Source organism: Chanodichthys erythropterus, chromosome 3 (assembly GCF_024489055.1).
Source record: "Chanodichthys erythropterus isolate Z2021 chromosome 3, ASM2448905v1, whole genome shotgun sequence".
In the NCBI taxonomy this organism is placed as follows: Eukaryota; Metazoa; Chordata; class Actinopteri; order Cypriniformes; family Xenocyprididae; genus Chanodichthys; species Chanodichthys erythropterus.
Window position 1 is genome coordinate 10,424,302 of NC_090223.1, and position 17,383 is coordinate 10,441,684.

Consider the following 17,383-nt stretch of genomic DNA (forward strand, 5'->3'; position numbering starts at 1 on the left):
TTTGTATTTATATTTTTTAATATAATTGAGTTATTTTTGCTATTAATTTGAAGCAGAAACAATGAGCTTGTTGAAATAATGTTTGTTAACTAATGATTAGGATATATAGAAAATTGTAGCATTGGTGCATGTTGATCCAGAGTTTGCATCCTCGCATGTTGGGGGTCTTCTCTTCATGTGTTGGGTTATCTGAAGTCTTCATAAGAGGCTGGATCAGATCCAAACTGGAGTTGATGCTATGGAGATTATGACGTGAAATGAAACAATATCCAATCAGAAAGCGAGCTGACCGAAGCATAACAAATGCAGTCATGGCACAACACAAAGTTAAAGGTGCCATAGAACATGTTTTCACAAGGTGTAATATAAGTCTAAGGTGTCCCCTTAATGTGTCTGTGAAGTTTCAGCTCAAAATACCCCATAGATTTTTTTTTTTAATAAATTTTTTTAACTGCCTATTTTGGGGCATCATTAACTATGCACCAATTCAGGCTGCAGCCCCTTTAAATGCTCGCGCTCCCCGCCCCCGAGCTCGCGACTGCCTTAAACAGCATAAACAAAGTTCACACAGCTAATATAACCCTCAAAATGGATCTTTACAAAATGTTCATCATGCATACTGCATGCATGCATCGGTTCATGCGAGTACAGTATTTATTTGGATGTTTACATTTGATTCTGAATGAGTTTGATAGTGCTTCATGGCTAAAGCTAACATTACACACTGTTGGAGAGATTTATAAAGAATGAAGTTGTGTTTATGAATTATACAGACTGCAAGTGTTTAAAAATGAAAATAGCGACGACTCTTGTCTCCGTGAATACAGTAAGAAACGATGGTAACTTTAACCACATTTAACAGTACATTAGCAACATGCTAACGAAACATTTAGAAAGACAATTTACAAATATCACTAAAAATATCATGATATCATGTCAGTTATTATTGCTCCATCTGCCATTTTTTCGCTGTTGTTCTTGCTTGCTTACCTAGTCTGATGATTCAGCTGTGCACATCCAGACGTTCTGCCCTTGTCTAATGCCTTGAACATGAGCTGGTATATGCAAATATTGGGGGCGTACATATTAATGATCCCGACTGTTACGTAACAGTCGGTGTTATGTTGAGACTCGCCTGTTCTTCGGAGGTCTTTTAAACAAATGAGATTTACATAAGAAGGAGGAAACAATGGAGTTTGAGACTCACTGTATGTCTTTTCCATGTACTGAACTCTTGTTATTCAACTATGCCAAGGTAAATTCAATTTTCCATTCTATGGCACCTTTAAATGGATTTCTACAGCAGAGATGGAGGATCAGCTTGACGATTTGTGGCAACAGCATGAGTATTTATACAAAGTGTCTTGTAAAACATACCAAAATCATTGCAAAGACTGTCAATACAATTTCTTCCTGCATATCGTCCGTCATGTTTATTCTGAAGTCTCGAGAGATTTTGCAAGATTTCCCATGTTCACAGTCAGGACCATGTGTTTCATGCTGCGGAAAAGGATCTTCAGGTGAGAGAAGCTTTAATTGTGTCAGAAAGAGTCATGAAAACTAAAACTAAAATATTTTTATTAAAATGAGTGTCAGTAATTAACAATATGCTTGTTTATTGACACAAATTACCGTCATCTGTAAATACACACTTTATATATCACAATTTTACAATTTCACTTTGTTTTTGCTTTGAAAACATCTGGCCTAAACTATAAAATTTCTCTGAATACATGGACATACTAAGATGAATATAATAATATTAAATTAATAAGTGTTATTCTGTGTTCAGATGTTTTCCAAAGGCAGCACCGTCTGTCCATCAGTGCAATGATTTTAATGTTTAATTTTAATGTTTTAAAAACAAGACTGAAATGTAAAAAACGTACTATTTTATGTTGTTTATCGTGCAAAATTTTCTAGTAAAGTCATGATATAAATCTATCATTGGTCGCTGAATCACATCTGTTATTATAAACCTTTATTTTCCCATGACGCTGCAGCAGTGAGGAACTGGTCAGGGCCCTCTAGGCGTGTGTGTGTGTGTGTGTGTGTGTGTGTGTGAGAGAGAGAGAGATCAGGGCCTTCAAGCAAGTGGCCCTCAGTATCTGTACATGTGATAAGTGCTGATCCATGAGGACGGGAACACCCAGGCAGGGAATCTCTTCAGTAATGACTCCAGCTGCTCCGAGTGCCGGTCTGAACCGGAGAAATAATGAGCTGAGACAGCCAGAGAGATCAAGCCCTCGTCAGGAGACGCATCTGAGGACTTGGGTGGCTGAAGATGAGAAAACACAAATGAACTCGCACAATAAATGCTTTCCTCAAGTTAAATATGTGGTTCTTGAGCTCAAACCCACCTGGATCTCAAACCAGAAGCTCCAGGCCGGAGCGTCAAGACCGCGAGAGTACGATATGAAATACCCTCCGCTGAGGTTGAACTGTGGCGTTTTGTCACCGAATGACCAGCTGCTCAGAGACGCGCCGGCTTGAGGACGCATGCGCAGAGACATGAGACTCGGACCTGAGAGAGAACAACAGACTTTAACCCCTGTACGGCCTTCGGGGTCTTTTTGACCCGCAAATGATGTTTGCTCAAATAAAAATTTTTTTTCTCTTTGTCCAAATGGCATGAGACTTTGTACGGTGGTTAACAATTTTTAGATCTACAAATAAAAAAAAAAGTTGGAGTGATATCTTGTTTTTATGTTAGTGTAAAAAATATTGTTTCTTTCGTGGTCTTCGGGGGCTCTGGAGACCCCGGGCAACAGAATGTAATTTTGTAACAATATAATATATTTTTTAAAAATAATTTTACTTTGTTTATTAATGTTTTTTCTCAACATTTGTGCAGTTTTTGGAGGATTCCTGATATCTTTTAAATTTATATAAATAAATTAAAAAATATTTTTTGAAATAGGTTTTTATGCATGAACAGCTTTTTATGTAAAATTCACTTTATAAAAGGCTCAGATTTCTAACTTTCATTCATGTGGATAACATGGATAAATTGACATGGTTTAGTGTAAGATTTTTGCCCATCTTTTGAAAAATGCAGTTTTAAAAGTAAAAAAACTATCACTTTTACCAGTAGATGGCTGTAAAGCTCCACTATTTGCTATGTGCTATTTGAATGACTGAAAGATGTCTTTTCAAAAGTGTTTTTTCAGTTGGATTCATATCTAAATGTTCTGAAATCACATTTATAACAATAAAAGCTACTTTGTCAAAGTTTAGCATTTTTTGTGCAGCGCAAAATCAGTTTTTCAATAATAATTTTATAATAAAAATAATAAAATAAATAATTTTTATTTTTGTGTGTGCGCGCAAGTGTGTGAGCATGTTTATTTTGTATTGAGGATGTTTTTTGCAGTTTTGGAAGTGTGCCACTTCATTTCTGTCTATGTGTGTTGTGCGTTGTTTCTGATTTTGAGAATGGATTTTGTCCAGTTTCTAAGTGGGGTCTCTTTGGGTTACATTATTGATGATATTATTGAATTATATTATTGCTAAACTTTGACAAAAAGTAATTTTTATTGTTATAATTGTGATTTCATAACATTTAGATATGAATCCAACTGAAAAAAACTTGCAAAAATTTTTCAGTCATTCAAATAGCACATAGCATATAGTGGAGCTTTACAGCCATCTACTGGTAAAAATGATATTTTTTTACTTTTATAACTGCATTTTCCAAAAGATGGGCAAAAATCTTACACTAAACCATGTCAAATTATCCATGTTATCCACATGAATCAAAGTTAGAAATCTGGGCTTTTTCTAAAGTGAATTTTACATGAAAAGCTGCTTTTGCATAAAAACCTATTTAAAAAATATTTTTTAATTTATTTATATAAATTTAAAAGATATAACAAATCCTCCAAAAACTGTACAAATGTTGAGTAAAAACATTAATAAACAGAGTAAAATTACATTGGTTTTTAAAATATATATTTTATTGTTACAAAATTGCATTTTGTTGCCGGGGTCTTCAGAGACCCCGAAGACCACGAGAGCAGTCCCCAAACGAAGACCGCACAAGGGTTAAATATGTGGAAATTATTCATGATTAATAAACACAAGAGAGTGTGTTTGTGACTCTGAACTAATGACTGGATTATATTGAATGCGATAAATGTCTGTACAGACAGATAGATATGCTGCGGTAAAGACGTGTTGCGGAAATGACATTTTTGCTAATATTGCTGATAACTGGCAGCTAGCAAGGTCTGATACATCAGTTTTAGCACCACATATAGATGTATTCATATATTCATATTTATTTTTAAAATGTAGTTAAGAATACACATAATTACTAAGCTGAATGTTAAGGACACATAATAAATACTTATGAAGAAAAGATGATCTTTATCTTAGTTTTCTGGATCTATAAGCCATGTGCTCACATGCTGATATCGGTTTCCATAGAAACAGAATAAAAATATAAAAGCAGTTTTATAATTAAAAAATTGGCTTTGAAGGATGAAGTTATCAACAGTCACTATTAATTTTAACAAACATCCAGCAGACATCATTCCCATTAGGATCATGATAAAGGCTGAAATCTCACCTTTGACCTCAAAGGTCATTTTAACAGTTCCCCATTCAGTCTCCTGTCTGGATAAGAGCCGGAACTCCAGCGGAGCTTCAGGAGAGACTTCAGGAGCCGGAAGATACCAGCTCTTCCTGAAACAATGAAGAAAGACGTCCCTCTGGCAGCTGAACCCATCATGCAATCCTCCATCATGATATACTCATTTGACCAGGAACTTGACCATCACAACATGTCCTATCTACACGTGACCGACTCCGCGGTGTGATAAAAGGTATCTTTTACAAATCTGTATTTTTGTCCTGACCAGCCACGACAGCGACGTGCAATGATTTTATTTTAGAAGCGTTTCTATTTTTTGGGGATGTTGTGGCTGGAACAACAGAAAGTATGGCAAAAGTCACTCAGTATGTACTTAAAATAATGTTTAAATGGTGTAATATTTATGAATTTGATTGATTATGCACTTATCCATTTCATTGTGACCACCCACCCACATGCTCTTCTGATTGGCTGGGGTTTTGATTGACTTGGTTGCGAGTGCAGTGCTTACAGAGAAAACTCCGCCCACATGCTCTTCTGATTGGCTGGGAGCGTATTGATTGCTTTTATCGCATCTCGTGGTCGCATTACATCTAGTGTGGACACACAACCTGCTTGTCGCTGGAATCTTATCACATCGCGTGTAGTTAGGACACCTGTAGTGTAAGGAACCTTGAGGAGCCGCAGTATGGCAGATGGTCCTGACAGTCCCAGCGGATGCTGTCGTTGATCTGTGGGATATGAGGAGTGATGTGCTGCATGTCGGTGTAATCCACACTGCTGATACATAAGCCCGAGTCGGAGCTCTGCAGCGATCCGTTCAGCGCGTGGAACCGGCGTGTGGTGTGCTGGAAACAGATGAAGGATGAACTCACAACTCATACAATCATGAATGGATTATTTCATCGATTCACTGGATTTAGACACATTTTACTGAAAAATTAATCTAAAGTGTATTAATATAAAATATTAGCTTCATATTTGTGGCTCTTAAAGCATCTGCTTGAATCAGGCTAGAAGTTCATTACAGTAAACACCATTTAAACAAGGATTTATCCTGGATTATTCCTCTAAACCAAGGATATTTTTGGTATAATTGACTTTTACAGTGTTTAGTATTTTGAAATTAAGATATTTATATTTTCTGTTTCATTTTAATTTCAAGTTTTAATCTTATTTTGTTTGTCTTTTTTTTTAAAAAGCATTTATAAGCGTTTATAGCATTTATAAATCTTAATGTTAACCTCATCATTTACTATTACATTATTAAGATAAAAAAATTTATTTGTTATCATAAGTTAATGCATTGTGAACTAACTTGAACATGAACATTTGTCATATTAATAACACCTTATTGTAAAGCAATTACCTTTTTTTTTTTTTTTACAAAAAACCCAGCTCTAAAAACACAGATCAGTGACGGGAGTACCTGGACAAAGATGCGTTTGGGTCGCGGGCTGGATGGGTCGGCAGAATACGGGAAGAACAGACCACAGCAGACCAGAACAAACATCACTGTGAACACTGACCCCAGACCTGCCAAGATGTGCTTTGTACTGCGGGACAGATAGATGACATGCAACTGGAGAGAGAGACAAGCAGAGAGACAGACAATAAGTGGAATAAGAATCTTATTAAATTCAAAATAATATATTATAATAAGATGATTTAATCTCTAGTTGTTTTGTTTTATTTTGAATTTGAATTAGAATGTTAAAATTAGAATGTTTAAATTAGAATGTTTGAATGTTTAAATTTGAATTTACTGTATGACTCACAAAATAGGTAGACAGAATCACGGTTGCCAGGGTAACAATTAATGCCAGGACGACATCAGGTGGGATTCCGGTTCCGCTGCGGCCCTGGATAGGTGTAAAGACCTCAAAAACCACCCAGATGAGGAACATGATGTGGACGTACGGCACGGCAAGACCCGTCAGGTACAGGACGGAGTACTGCAGAGACGCTCCTGCACACACACACATAACACAAATAACCATCAGCTCAAACGATGCGTCACTAGATCATAAATGACCTCATTTAAACATCAGAGTGCTGATTTCTAACCTTTGACCCCATCTTGAGCTAAACTACTGCTGACCAGACACCTGAAACATCCTAAGAGGGTGTCAAAATAAAAGTCCAGTTTTAATACACAATTATATAAAAAAAAATTGTCCAGTTTTAATACAAATATTTTTAAAAATTGTTTTGCTATATGTAGTCCTTCCTGTTCGAACTGCCTGCTCTAAGCTGGACTCGGGTCATGGCACCAGAACAATCCAGAATTAAGTAGTTGGCTTTTAAATGGACACTGCACTGGAGCCAAAGCAAGTTACTGGAATATTACCTTAAAAAATATTTACTTTATATTATGATGAAAGCATATAATTTTTTCTACACACTATAAATCTATAAACCTGAAAAAAAGAGAAAAAAAAATCACTTCAAATTTGTATAGCACTTAAAATAGCACAGAAATATCATAATTAATATCTTAAGTAACCATGATAGCTGTAAAAAAAACCTGGCTCAAATAAATACACCAAATCAGCAACATCTCAGAGGAATAATGAAAGCACACAATGTTTTACAGTACTCATAACAGTCCACTAGTGGAGACGGGAGGAGTGAATGTGAATCAGGTGTTTGGCGTGACCTCTGACCTCTGGCTCTGAAGTGCTTTCTGAGCAGCAGTTTGCTGATGAGCGGGAACACCACCATCATCATGGGCACATATGCTGAACAAAAGCCGCACATTGTGAGGATGAGCAGCAAAAAACACCACAACAGCAGACTGACATCGAAGAAGAGCTCAGCCAGATACACACGACTCGCACTCTGGACACACACACACAGAGACAGAGAGAGAGAGAGAGTTCAGCTGATTTGCTTCCCTTATAAACATACTGTGACATTGCATAGCAATATCAGGATCATTACTTTAATAACCATACTTACTATATGGCCACTGTCACCTCTGGCTTGCTTAGGGATGCTTAGAGACAGATTTACTAACAGCTTGCGCCAGCTGCTAAATTAACTAAATTAATAACTATTTATCTTTACAACAGAAATGAATAAATACTGAATTTATTTAAACTGGAGCGTAAAGTTTTTAAACTCAGGAAAAGTTTGAACCCTGAACATTTCATTCATTAATTCAGTTTATTCACTATAGTTTAAATACATGGTAATAAAATATGACAAGACCTCAGAGTTAAACTGTGTCAGAAAAAAATAATCTTAATTATGTCAGATAACACTATAAGGTGCCCCAGAACCATTTTTCACAAGATGTATTATAAGTCTAAGGTGTCCCCTGAATGTGTCTGTGAAGTTTCACCTCAAAATACCCCACAGATTTTTTATTATTAAATTTTTTAACTGCCTATTTTGGGGCATCATTATAAATGTGCAGATTCAGCGTGCGGCCCCTTTAAATGCTTGCGCTTCCCATCCCCCAAGCTTGCGACTCTATAATACATTGCATAAACAAAGTTCACACAGCTAATATAACCCTCAAAATGGATCTTTACAAAGTGTTCATCATGCAGCATGTCTAATCGTGTAAGTATGGCATTTATTTGGATGTTTACAATTGATTCTGAATGAGTTTGATAGTAGCCTATGCTGTGGCTAACGTGGCTAAAGCTAACATTACACACTGTTGGAGAGATTTATAAAGAATGAAGTTGTGTTTATGAATTATAGAGACTGCAAGTGTTTAAAAGATGAAAATAACGACAGTCTTGTCTCCGTGAATACAGTAAGAAACGATGGTAACTTTAACCATTTTAACATATTAACGGTTATATTAACATTGATAATAATCAGAAATGTTTCTTGAGCAGCAAATCAGCATATTAGAATGATTTCTGAAGGATCATGTGACACTGAAGACTGGAGTAATGATGCTGAAAATTCAGCTTTGATCACAGGAATAAATTACACTTTACTATATATTCATATCGAAAACAGCTATTTTACATTGTAATAATATTTCACTATTTTTACTGTATTTTCAATCAAATAAATGAGCAGAAGAGACTTTCTTGAAAAACATGAAAAAAATCCTACCGACCCCAAACGTTAGAATGATAGTGTATTTGTGAAATAAAAAACCTGTGATGTGAAATCCATCAAAAATTAACAGAATGAACTGCTAATTTTGTGTGACCTGGATATATTCTAATAACTAATCTGGAATTTAAAGTTTAACTATACAAACACACAACATTTGACAAATAATGTAATACTGCAAATCCATGACAGCGAACCAACACACTCTCTTCATATTGCTATGCATGCGGTTTTGATGAGCTCATATTAACTAAGAGACTAAATGGAATACTTGTACTACTGATTAGGCATAAAGCAATTATTTGATGAAATAAAGCTGATGAAATGTGTGTAGGTTTACATATAGGAACCAGAGTCGTTGAAGTGTGACATCAGATCTGTGACTTTAGTCAGCTGAAATCATAGAAGAGTGTTTCTGCTAACATGTGTCAGTAATGTGTGTTTTGTCCCATCACTCACCCTGTAGAATATGTCCTTGGTCAGTGTGTGGATTAGTACAATCGTGCCGGCGGCGGCGGAGCCGTACAGGCAGACGGCGGCGTAGAAGTGAGTGTACCAGAACATGGAGCGACCCGTCAGAGTGACGATCAGAGCCACAATAAGAACTGTCACCAGAGTCACGAGCCAGCTAAAGATGACCACACACACCGCATAAACCAGATTACACTTGTAAAGGACACCTGCAAAGAACAGCTGACACGTCAAATCATGCGTGTGTCACAGAGGTGCTGAATATCAATATTATAAACACATAGCAATTAGATAAGCCTTCTGATATTTGATAGAAAATCAAAAATGTTCCCAGGAAAGTGCCCATTAATGTAACATCTGATTAAAACCATTCAATGATAACATGAAAATAAACAAACAGGCCGATATCTGGTCATGTGACCAGTGCGTACCCACATTGCTGGTTAACATACATTTCTTACACAGGCAGATCACCGTGGCGATGGCCACTGTGCAGTTGATGATGGTCCCGACGCGAGCGGTATACACCACCACCATCATTCCAAGCAGGTCGAAGAACACCATGTTACCATGGCGATACTGCGAGGAATCCGCCAGTTCATCTGACATCACCAGGTGCTTGAGTACAGACAGGATGTTGTCGCCTTGTGAAAGAGATAAACAGGAAGTCCATCATTCTCAAAACAACTAATACAAATACAGTATCTGTTCATATAAAACACCATCTGTCCACACACTTCAGGTTTAATGTGCTAAAACACACGAGAGGTTTAAACTCTAAACTTTTACAGTCTGTTAAATATGAGTCTTTTGACACACATTAAAGGTGCCCCAGAACCATTTTCACAAGATGTAATATAAGTCTAAGGTGTCCCCTGAATGTGTCTGTGAAGTTTCAGCTCAAAATACCCCATAGATTTTTTATTATTCAATTTTTTAACTGCCTATTTTGGGGCATCATTAAAAATGCGCAGATTCAGAGTGCTTCCCCTTTAAATCCTCACGCTTCCTGCCCCAAGCTTGCAACTCTTTAAATGCTCGTGCTCCCCGTCCCCGAACTCGCGACTCTATAATACAGTGCATAAACAAAGTTCACACAGCTAATATAACCCTCAAAATGGATCTTTACAAAGTGTTCGTCATGCAGCATATCAGATCATGTAAGTATAGTATTTATTTGGATGTTTACATTTGATTCTGAATAAGTTTGATAGTAGCCTATGTGTGGCTAACGGGGCTAAAGCTAACATTACACACTGTTGGAGAGATTTATAAAGAATGAAGTTGTGTTTATGAATTATACAGACTGCAAGTGTTTAAAAATGAAAATAATGACTGATCTTGTCTCTGTGAATACAGTAAGAAACGATGGTAACTTTAACCACATTTAACAGTTCAAATTTACATAAGAAGGAGGAAACAATGGTGTTTTAGACTCACTGTATGTCATTTCCTTGTACTGAACTCTAATTATTTAACTATGCCGAGGTAAATTCAATTTTCAATTCAAACTCATGTATTAGAGCAGCGGTGACATGTGATCCACAAATAATTTATATAATATATAATAAAACACAGCACTGGATCTACATTCTGATTGGAAAAAGTTTAAAAGAAGTTATGCAAACAAACACATCAGATGAATACGAGAATCTGTTTGCTTATTGGTCAAAATCTGCCTAATGCAAGGCTAATGCATTGCTTACTTAATATTTTTATTAATAAATGTAAATACTCACTGAACATCCGCATCTTTCATCACATATTGCTGCAGTTTTATAAAAGCAATACAACAGTCAAAGATAAATGTTATGGCACAGAAAAAGAGACATACACACACAAAGAAATAAATCTCATCATATAAAGAAAGCTGTTATATATCTGACAAAGAAGCTCTTAATCAGTAACATGTAAAGATTGGTCAGTTTACTAACTGACATGAACAACTTTTGCACAAGTTAAGGGCCAAATTTACCAACAGCCTCCGCCACACAAGGTGATTTACTAAGGTTTATGCTAGTCAAATTTGCTGGTTTTGCGTCATTATTTACCACCCAAAAAAGCACATCTTAAAGCAGACGTAAATTGGGCTGCTCTTGGTAGATTGCGTTGGTCATTATGAAAATGATCCGGCTGCATCTGTGTTCTTTATTTTGTGCGTCGCCAATAGATCGGCAGAACTTTCCACTCCCATTGGTGCTTTTATGGGATTACGTTCTCACACTAATTTGCCTTAAGACGTATTTCTATTCATAAAGACCCTCTTAAAAACAGCGTCCGTCTTGGATTCATTCTGTCTGCCTGCTGATCTGGTCAAAGCTCTGTGTGTGAGATGTCTTATCTGAGAAATAACACACACAGCGAAGTGTGTGTGTGTGTTTGTGTGTAATGACAGGGATGCAGCTTGTCTCAGGTCTTGAACATAACAGCAGCTCCGAACTTCATTTTCAGACTCTCTCTGAAGCAGATGCTTTATTTCCTAACATCTTCAAATGAGCCTGTGGATCAGGAATCTTGTGTCTCACCTGCTCTCTGGATGGAGTCAGTGGGGATTCGCTCCGGAGTGTCATATTTAGTATGATAGATGTAACCGTTCTCTATGAACGCAAGATCAATTCCTGCAGAATGAGATGGAAGAAAATTTGCAAAAAGTCTTTAACATGATGTGAATCTGACAGTCTCAGTAAACACTCCTGACTTAATCATTACCATTAACTTTTCCTTTTATATTAACAATACACCACTTAATTAAATATGATTTACTATAAGTTTAAGTTTAATCTGTAATACTTGTTAATACTGTTTTGTTGTTCAGTAAAGTTTTGGCAACCACAGCTGCCGTGTTTTTTCAGATTTCAGATTTTTTACAGTGTGTATCACATACCAGGAATATTCCCAAAGTCCCTGTAGATGCGGAAGTCCGTGTCTGAGGGAATGAGTCCACTCTGGAAAATCTCCTGACCGACCACTGAGGCGAATGGGTGGACGGCGGCTCGGGCGTACGCCTGGACCAGCCACGGGTTCTCTGGACCTGAGATACACACACGAACACATCTGCGGCTCACTCATTCATCGTTTACTCACACGATCACACTGTTTTTTCCATGTCACGGCAGTGAATGTGAACAGACACATCTGGGTTTTGAACAGCAATTCTGATTCCAAGGCTCCATGTAGGATAATATCTTTTCAATTTATAGAAACTTAGAGTTTCACTAGATTAAAATGGGTAACTCAAATAGGTATGATAAAAAATATAGCTGTGAGCAGCAATTTTAGGTGCTATGCAAAACAGACAAAATGAGAAGCAAAACAATCATGACATGGCAAAATGGTTGAAACTACAAATACAGTCAATTTTTATATGATTTAATTGTTTGTCACATTAAATCTAAAGGTGGCACTGTCACCAAATTGATGTTTTATCATGAGTTTGATGTCAGTATGCAAAACCATTGCAGAGTTACAGCTTTGGATCTTTTTTGCCATTTTGCAGTAAAAATGCTGGCCATGTTTTTCAAGATACAGCGATGTCATGATGAACTATGATATCAACTGAGACAAAGACACTGCATGTTTATTTTGAAATCCTGTAGTTAGAGCCAATTTCATGTTTTGTTCAATTATAGTCCCACCATTTTTTTTTTTTTTTACTCAGAGATCCCCATAAATAAGTGCGTCAAATTTGGTGAAAATAACTCATTTCGTTTATGAGCACATAAAAATGACTCGCACCTGACTTTTTTGCCACTACTACCTTCAACCCACAATATTTGGTTTCATCTCAATGTTGGTTTCGGGAATGTTTTTTAAAAGCTAAATCACAATATTGGACAAACCATAATGCAAAATGTATCATGTTTGGTATCATTGGACTCTGCAAGGATTCAGGAATCTATGGACATAGGACAATACAGCATTTTACTACAAATTTAAAATGGGCAACACCCAAAATGGCCAATATGGGAAAATAAGATATCATTCAACTCTGCATGTCACCCCGAATCTAATGAGACCACTTTTATGTTTTTCGGGCAAACCTTTCAGAATTATATGCACTCCTGTACTCCTGAACAGTAGGTGGTGCTGTGGCCAAATGCTGCATGTAGCCTCATTTCATGCTTGTGACGACATGGACCAAAACTGTCTCAAGACGCTAAAGCATTGCGGAGACAGAGCCTCGCGTACAATTTGCCTTGATCTTCATCAAAATCATTTGTGCGTTTTTCGAGAATGGTTAAGTTTATTAAAAATCTTTTAGTAACTTTTGCCAGCACTGTCTGAAAATTATGTGATCCAATTTTGGTGAAAATTACACAAACCTTCTAGGACGAATTCGAAAAATTAAAAATGGCAGAAATATTTTCATGATGCAATTTACCTGTCTGAAACACCAACTCTTTCCCTCCCACTCCTGCTGCCTCCAGGTTGACAAACGCTCGCACCTGCTGAGCCCAGGGATGCTGGGTAATGAAGCCGTGACTCGCCTGAGAGTGAGAATGTGTGAGTCCATGATTGATGTTGTAAGCAATTCACATCAAACCATCTGAACACATTTCACTGAGATAATCACATGCTTGCTGAGGTCAAAGGTCAGCTGTGCCGTGACCTCTCACCTGCAGGTTGTTCTCCTCGGCCCCGTTGAACAGGAAGATGACGCCGTGTTTGAGAGGCGTGGAGAGATTCGCCAGAGAATGCAAAACCTCCAACATCACTGAACAGCTGACGGCGTCATCACTGGCTCCTAAAACACACACACGTTATTGATCACACAGTACCTGCCATTATTACTGATACATTAGAGTACGCACACAAATCTAGAGACATGATTCAAAGAAAAGAAAAATCAAACTTAGTCCTAAAACTAAATCCCAAATCATTCATAAATGACTGGGATTCGACATCAATCCAAACACAACAGAACAACAACACTGTTGTGAAACTCAAACTAAATAACGTACTGTCTCAAACCCCAACTGCCTATTAAACACTCATACATATCCATCTTTTGCATGCAGACATCATCTGACCAGATCACTAAAACTCTCTCTCTCACACACACAAACACACACACCAGACCTGCAATCTCACAAGAAGTAAAAAAGGTGACATGTTTACGAACTAAATTGTTGTAGTAGGGTCTGGAGACATCCTCCCCTAGGAGAAATTTTTATGATTTTAAAATGTAAACAAAGCATTCTGGTGCACTCTGACAACAAAATAATGGGAAAAGACAACATTTGCTTAAAAAAAAAAAAACAAACAACAATAACAACAAAAAAAACATATTTAATGACACTATAGGCTGGGCATTGACACAAATTTCAAAATTGGATTCGATTTCGATTTAATTAACTTCGATTCAATACTAAAAAAATGAAAAATTACCTCAAAGAAAAAATATCTCTCAAATTATGCTGTATTTAACTCCAGTTGGTACATAGGCTAATTATAATATTAAAGCTTAAAATTAATTAATAACATTATACTAATACATTTTAATGACATTAACTTGTTTTAATTACATAAAAAAACCCAAAAAACTTTTCTGTTAGTTTTTTTCAATATAAAAATTTAAATGGTGGCTGATTAAACAGATTTATTCAAACATTAAATATTGAAGAAGAAAACGTTAAGTAAAATTAGAATAAATATGAAATGTAATGTATCCTATATATTTAGCAAAATGCTGCTCAGTTCATTTTTCTAGCTGACTAATGCGTTTTTGGACATTGACGGCTTTTCTGAGGTAAATGTGATGTTTACTAAGCTGTTTTAATGAAATATTTCCGCTGTTGAAACATTCATTGAGCGATTACATGTGACATGATACGGATTTCGACAAGCTGTACTGTAACTTTCAACATCCTTTTGGTGTTCATTCAATGTTTAGTATTATGTAACTAGTACAGTGGAAAAGAAGATCGGATCAATTGACCCTTTGCCGGGAGTTTGATTGACAAGCGATCTAACCAATCATAACGCAGAATCCGCCATTTTGTCCGACAAAGCAGTCAGGAATTAGAAGATTAACCATGTTGGACTTGAAAAATGGTGTATACTGACGTCTTTCCACGTTTTAAACAACATTCCTTCTGATGTTCATTCATGTTTATTTGATGCTATAAATAAACTAGCAGGAAGAGATGATCGGTTCACTATCCGCTTGAGTTGAGGCGCTACAGCAATCTTTCTTCTTTACGAAGGGTCAATTTTGTGAACAAAACTGCTTCACTTGAACTGAGGTGCACACAAAGAGCACCAAAACAGTTTCACCCTGAACCTTAAATAAAACTGAAATGAGACATAACCGAGATCTCTGAAAGAAAATTAAGAAGGAAGCACAAACTCATTAAAGCTTATTGTGACGAGCAGAGCGGGCGAGTGCCGTGAGGGAACGGCGTGAGGCTGTTGACGCGAGTGATAACGAGCTTCCAGAGCTCCTCCGTGAGAGACTCGAGGCCGGTGCAACTCGCAGCTGAAGCTCGTTATCACTCGCCGTTCCCTCACGACACTCGCCCGCTCTGCTCGTCACACTTATAAACTCAACAATGTCTCCTGAGTGATATGAAAGGAAAGCAGGTTCTCTTGCGAAACGTTGATTAAATGTTGCAGAAACGTACCCGGGCTGTTGGCCACCGAATCAAAGTGGCAGTTTGCGAGCATGAAGTGCTGCGCGCTCGTCTTCGGCTGTAGTTTGACGGCGATGTTGGTCACACGGTCGTAGTAGCTGATGAAGCCATTGATGCTGAATGAGCCTGTGGGCCGCTGGACGTCCACCGTTATGGAATGTGGTCCGGTTTCGCTCTCAGACCGGATCTGCTCGATCTGATCCAGCAGGTAGTTGACCGTGGTGATCTCGTTCTCCGGGCTTCCAATGGTCCTGGGCCCGACGCTGGTGATCCGCTCCAAATGCTTCCTGAAAGAACACGACACAACTTTACATACGTATGTGAACTCAAATGTGCTGATATGGCTTTCATACTGTTTGTATTCTACTGTTATTTATCTATATAGATTATGAAGTTTTGGTTAGATTTTGTTCCTATCCGAGAAGCCAAATAGTTTCATTGAATGTGGATGTATGAAACATTCACAATAAGATAAACAGCATTCATTTAGAAACACATATTTTCATTTAATGGCAACTTTAAGCATCAGTTGTAGAGATATTTGCAGAAGGATATGTAAAAATAGCAGTGATATGTAAAAATATTAACCTTCATGTGACCTTTAATAATATTTAATATTACAATTATATTTGATAATATTAAATAATAGTGCATTTTTTATTGTTAATCATATTTTTTTTTTTCCAGGGTCTTTCACAATCATGAAATAATATAAAAACACTGTAATATTTTTTTTTTTTAACCATTGCATTATGGTGATTTACCATGGTATTACCATAGTATTCTTGAAGTGACATTTAAATACTATATGAAAATCATGCAATAAAACAGTAAACATCAAAGTATCATAGTAATCCCACCTGACAGCATGATTCTACTATGGCAAAGCGTACCTGGCCCGGAGAGTGTCGAAGTGTCCTGTGCTGCTGCTGCTGAGCTGCTGGACTGAGATCAGAACCAGAATCCTCACCAGACACATGAACCCAAGCAGCAGAATGACAACAGATCTCTCCCGCAGCATCCCAGCGCTCAGTTCCAGCTTGTGATTGTGACTCTGGAGCCCCTTCTCGTTGCAACTACTGTCCGGCTGCTTCTGCTGGTTGTGTTGGGATCTGTTTCTGACTGTAGAGTCTCTCTCACTGATCAGTATAATCGCTGAATTGCTCATTATGTTCTTAGATCTGCTGCCTTTTCAGAAATTAATGTATATAAAAAATCCCTCTTGAAAGTTTTTTTCTCATTCTCGAATAATCGCTGATTCTTTATAGCTTTTGTTGAGACACGAGTGTCACTAGAAAGGACAAATGAAAGTCTCTTCCTGGTAAGTGTTGCAGGAAGGTGGAGTTTCTGAGCACCTTTGGGTGTGTTCAAACAGGTCAGACGACACTATCAGGATTTCTGCAGGTTAAAGTTTAACACATGCATTCAAAATGAAATAGCTACAAAAAAAAATGTATCGTCAAAAACTGGCATAAAGTTGGTTTGACGTTAGATGTTTGATATTTGCAAATTTAGGGACCGTCTCTAAAGTTACATCCGAAATTGGTATGCATGATTCTAACTTCAATAACATTTGAAGGAAATAATTTACAGTTATAAAACC

The 17,383-nt window shown here is 37.1% G+C and overlaps 1 protein-coding gene and 1 pseudogene across 7 annotated transcripts; one reads left to right on the forward strand and one right to left on the reverse strand.

Moving 5' to 3' along the window:
• LOC137003093 (uncharacterized) overlaps positions 1-17,383 on the forward strand; it is a 243,826-nt pseudogene that overhangs the window by 113,142 nt on the left and 113,301 nt on the right.
• LOC137017042 (endoplasmic reticulum metallopeptidase 1-like) lies at positions 138-17,157 on the reverse strand. Of its 7 annotated transcripts, XM_067380942.1 has the most exons (17): positions 16,674-17,153; positions 15,772-16,067; positions 13,765-13,892; positions 13,530-13,635; positions 12,033-12,179; positions 11,674-11,766; positions 9,601-9,792; positions 9,137-9,357; positions 7,261-7,435; positions 6,662-6,712; positions 6,373-6,563; positions 6,024-6,176; positions 5,267-5,442; positions 4,571-4,686; positions 2,361-2,524; positions 1,378-2,278; positions 138-236 (listed from the first exon to the last, which is right to left on the reverse strand). In XM_067380942.1, the coding sequence occupies exons 1-16, from the start codon at positions 16,946-16,948 to the stop codon at positions 2,102-2,104; spliced, it is 2,661 nt and encodes an 886-aa protein (XP_067237043.1). In that variant the 5' UTR covers positions 16,949-17,153; the 3' UTR covers positions 138-236; positions 1,378-2,101. The 7 variants fall into 7 exon arrangements, with proteins under 7 accessions (XP_067237043.1, XP_067237045.1, XP_067237046.1 ...); XM_067380944.1 differs by lacking the exon at positions 9,137-9,357 and having other exon boundaries at positions 7,261-7,335; positions 16,674-17,154; XM_067380943.1 differs by lacking the exon at positions 6,662-6,712 and having other exon boundaries at positions 139-236; positions 16,674-17,152.

Excerpts from the sequence above, each read along its gene's own strand:
- LOC137017042 (XM_067380942.1), bottom strand. The coding sequence starts at position 16,948 with ATGAGCAATTCAGCGATTATACTGATCAGTGAGAGAGACTCTACAGTC. Across the intron at positions 12,180-13,529 it reads AGAGTTGGTGTTTCAGACAG|GTCCAGAGAACCCGTGGCTG; the intron begins GTAAATTGCATC and ends TGTGTATCTCAG. Across the intron at positions 6,564-6,661 it reads AGCTCAAGATGGGGTCAAAG|GAGCGTCTCTGCAGTACTCC; the intron begins GTTAGAAATCAG and ends GTGTGTGTGCAG.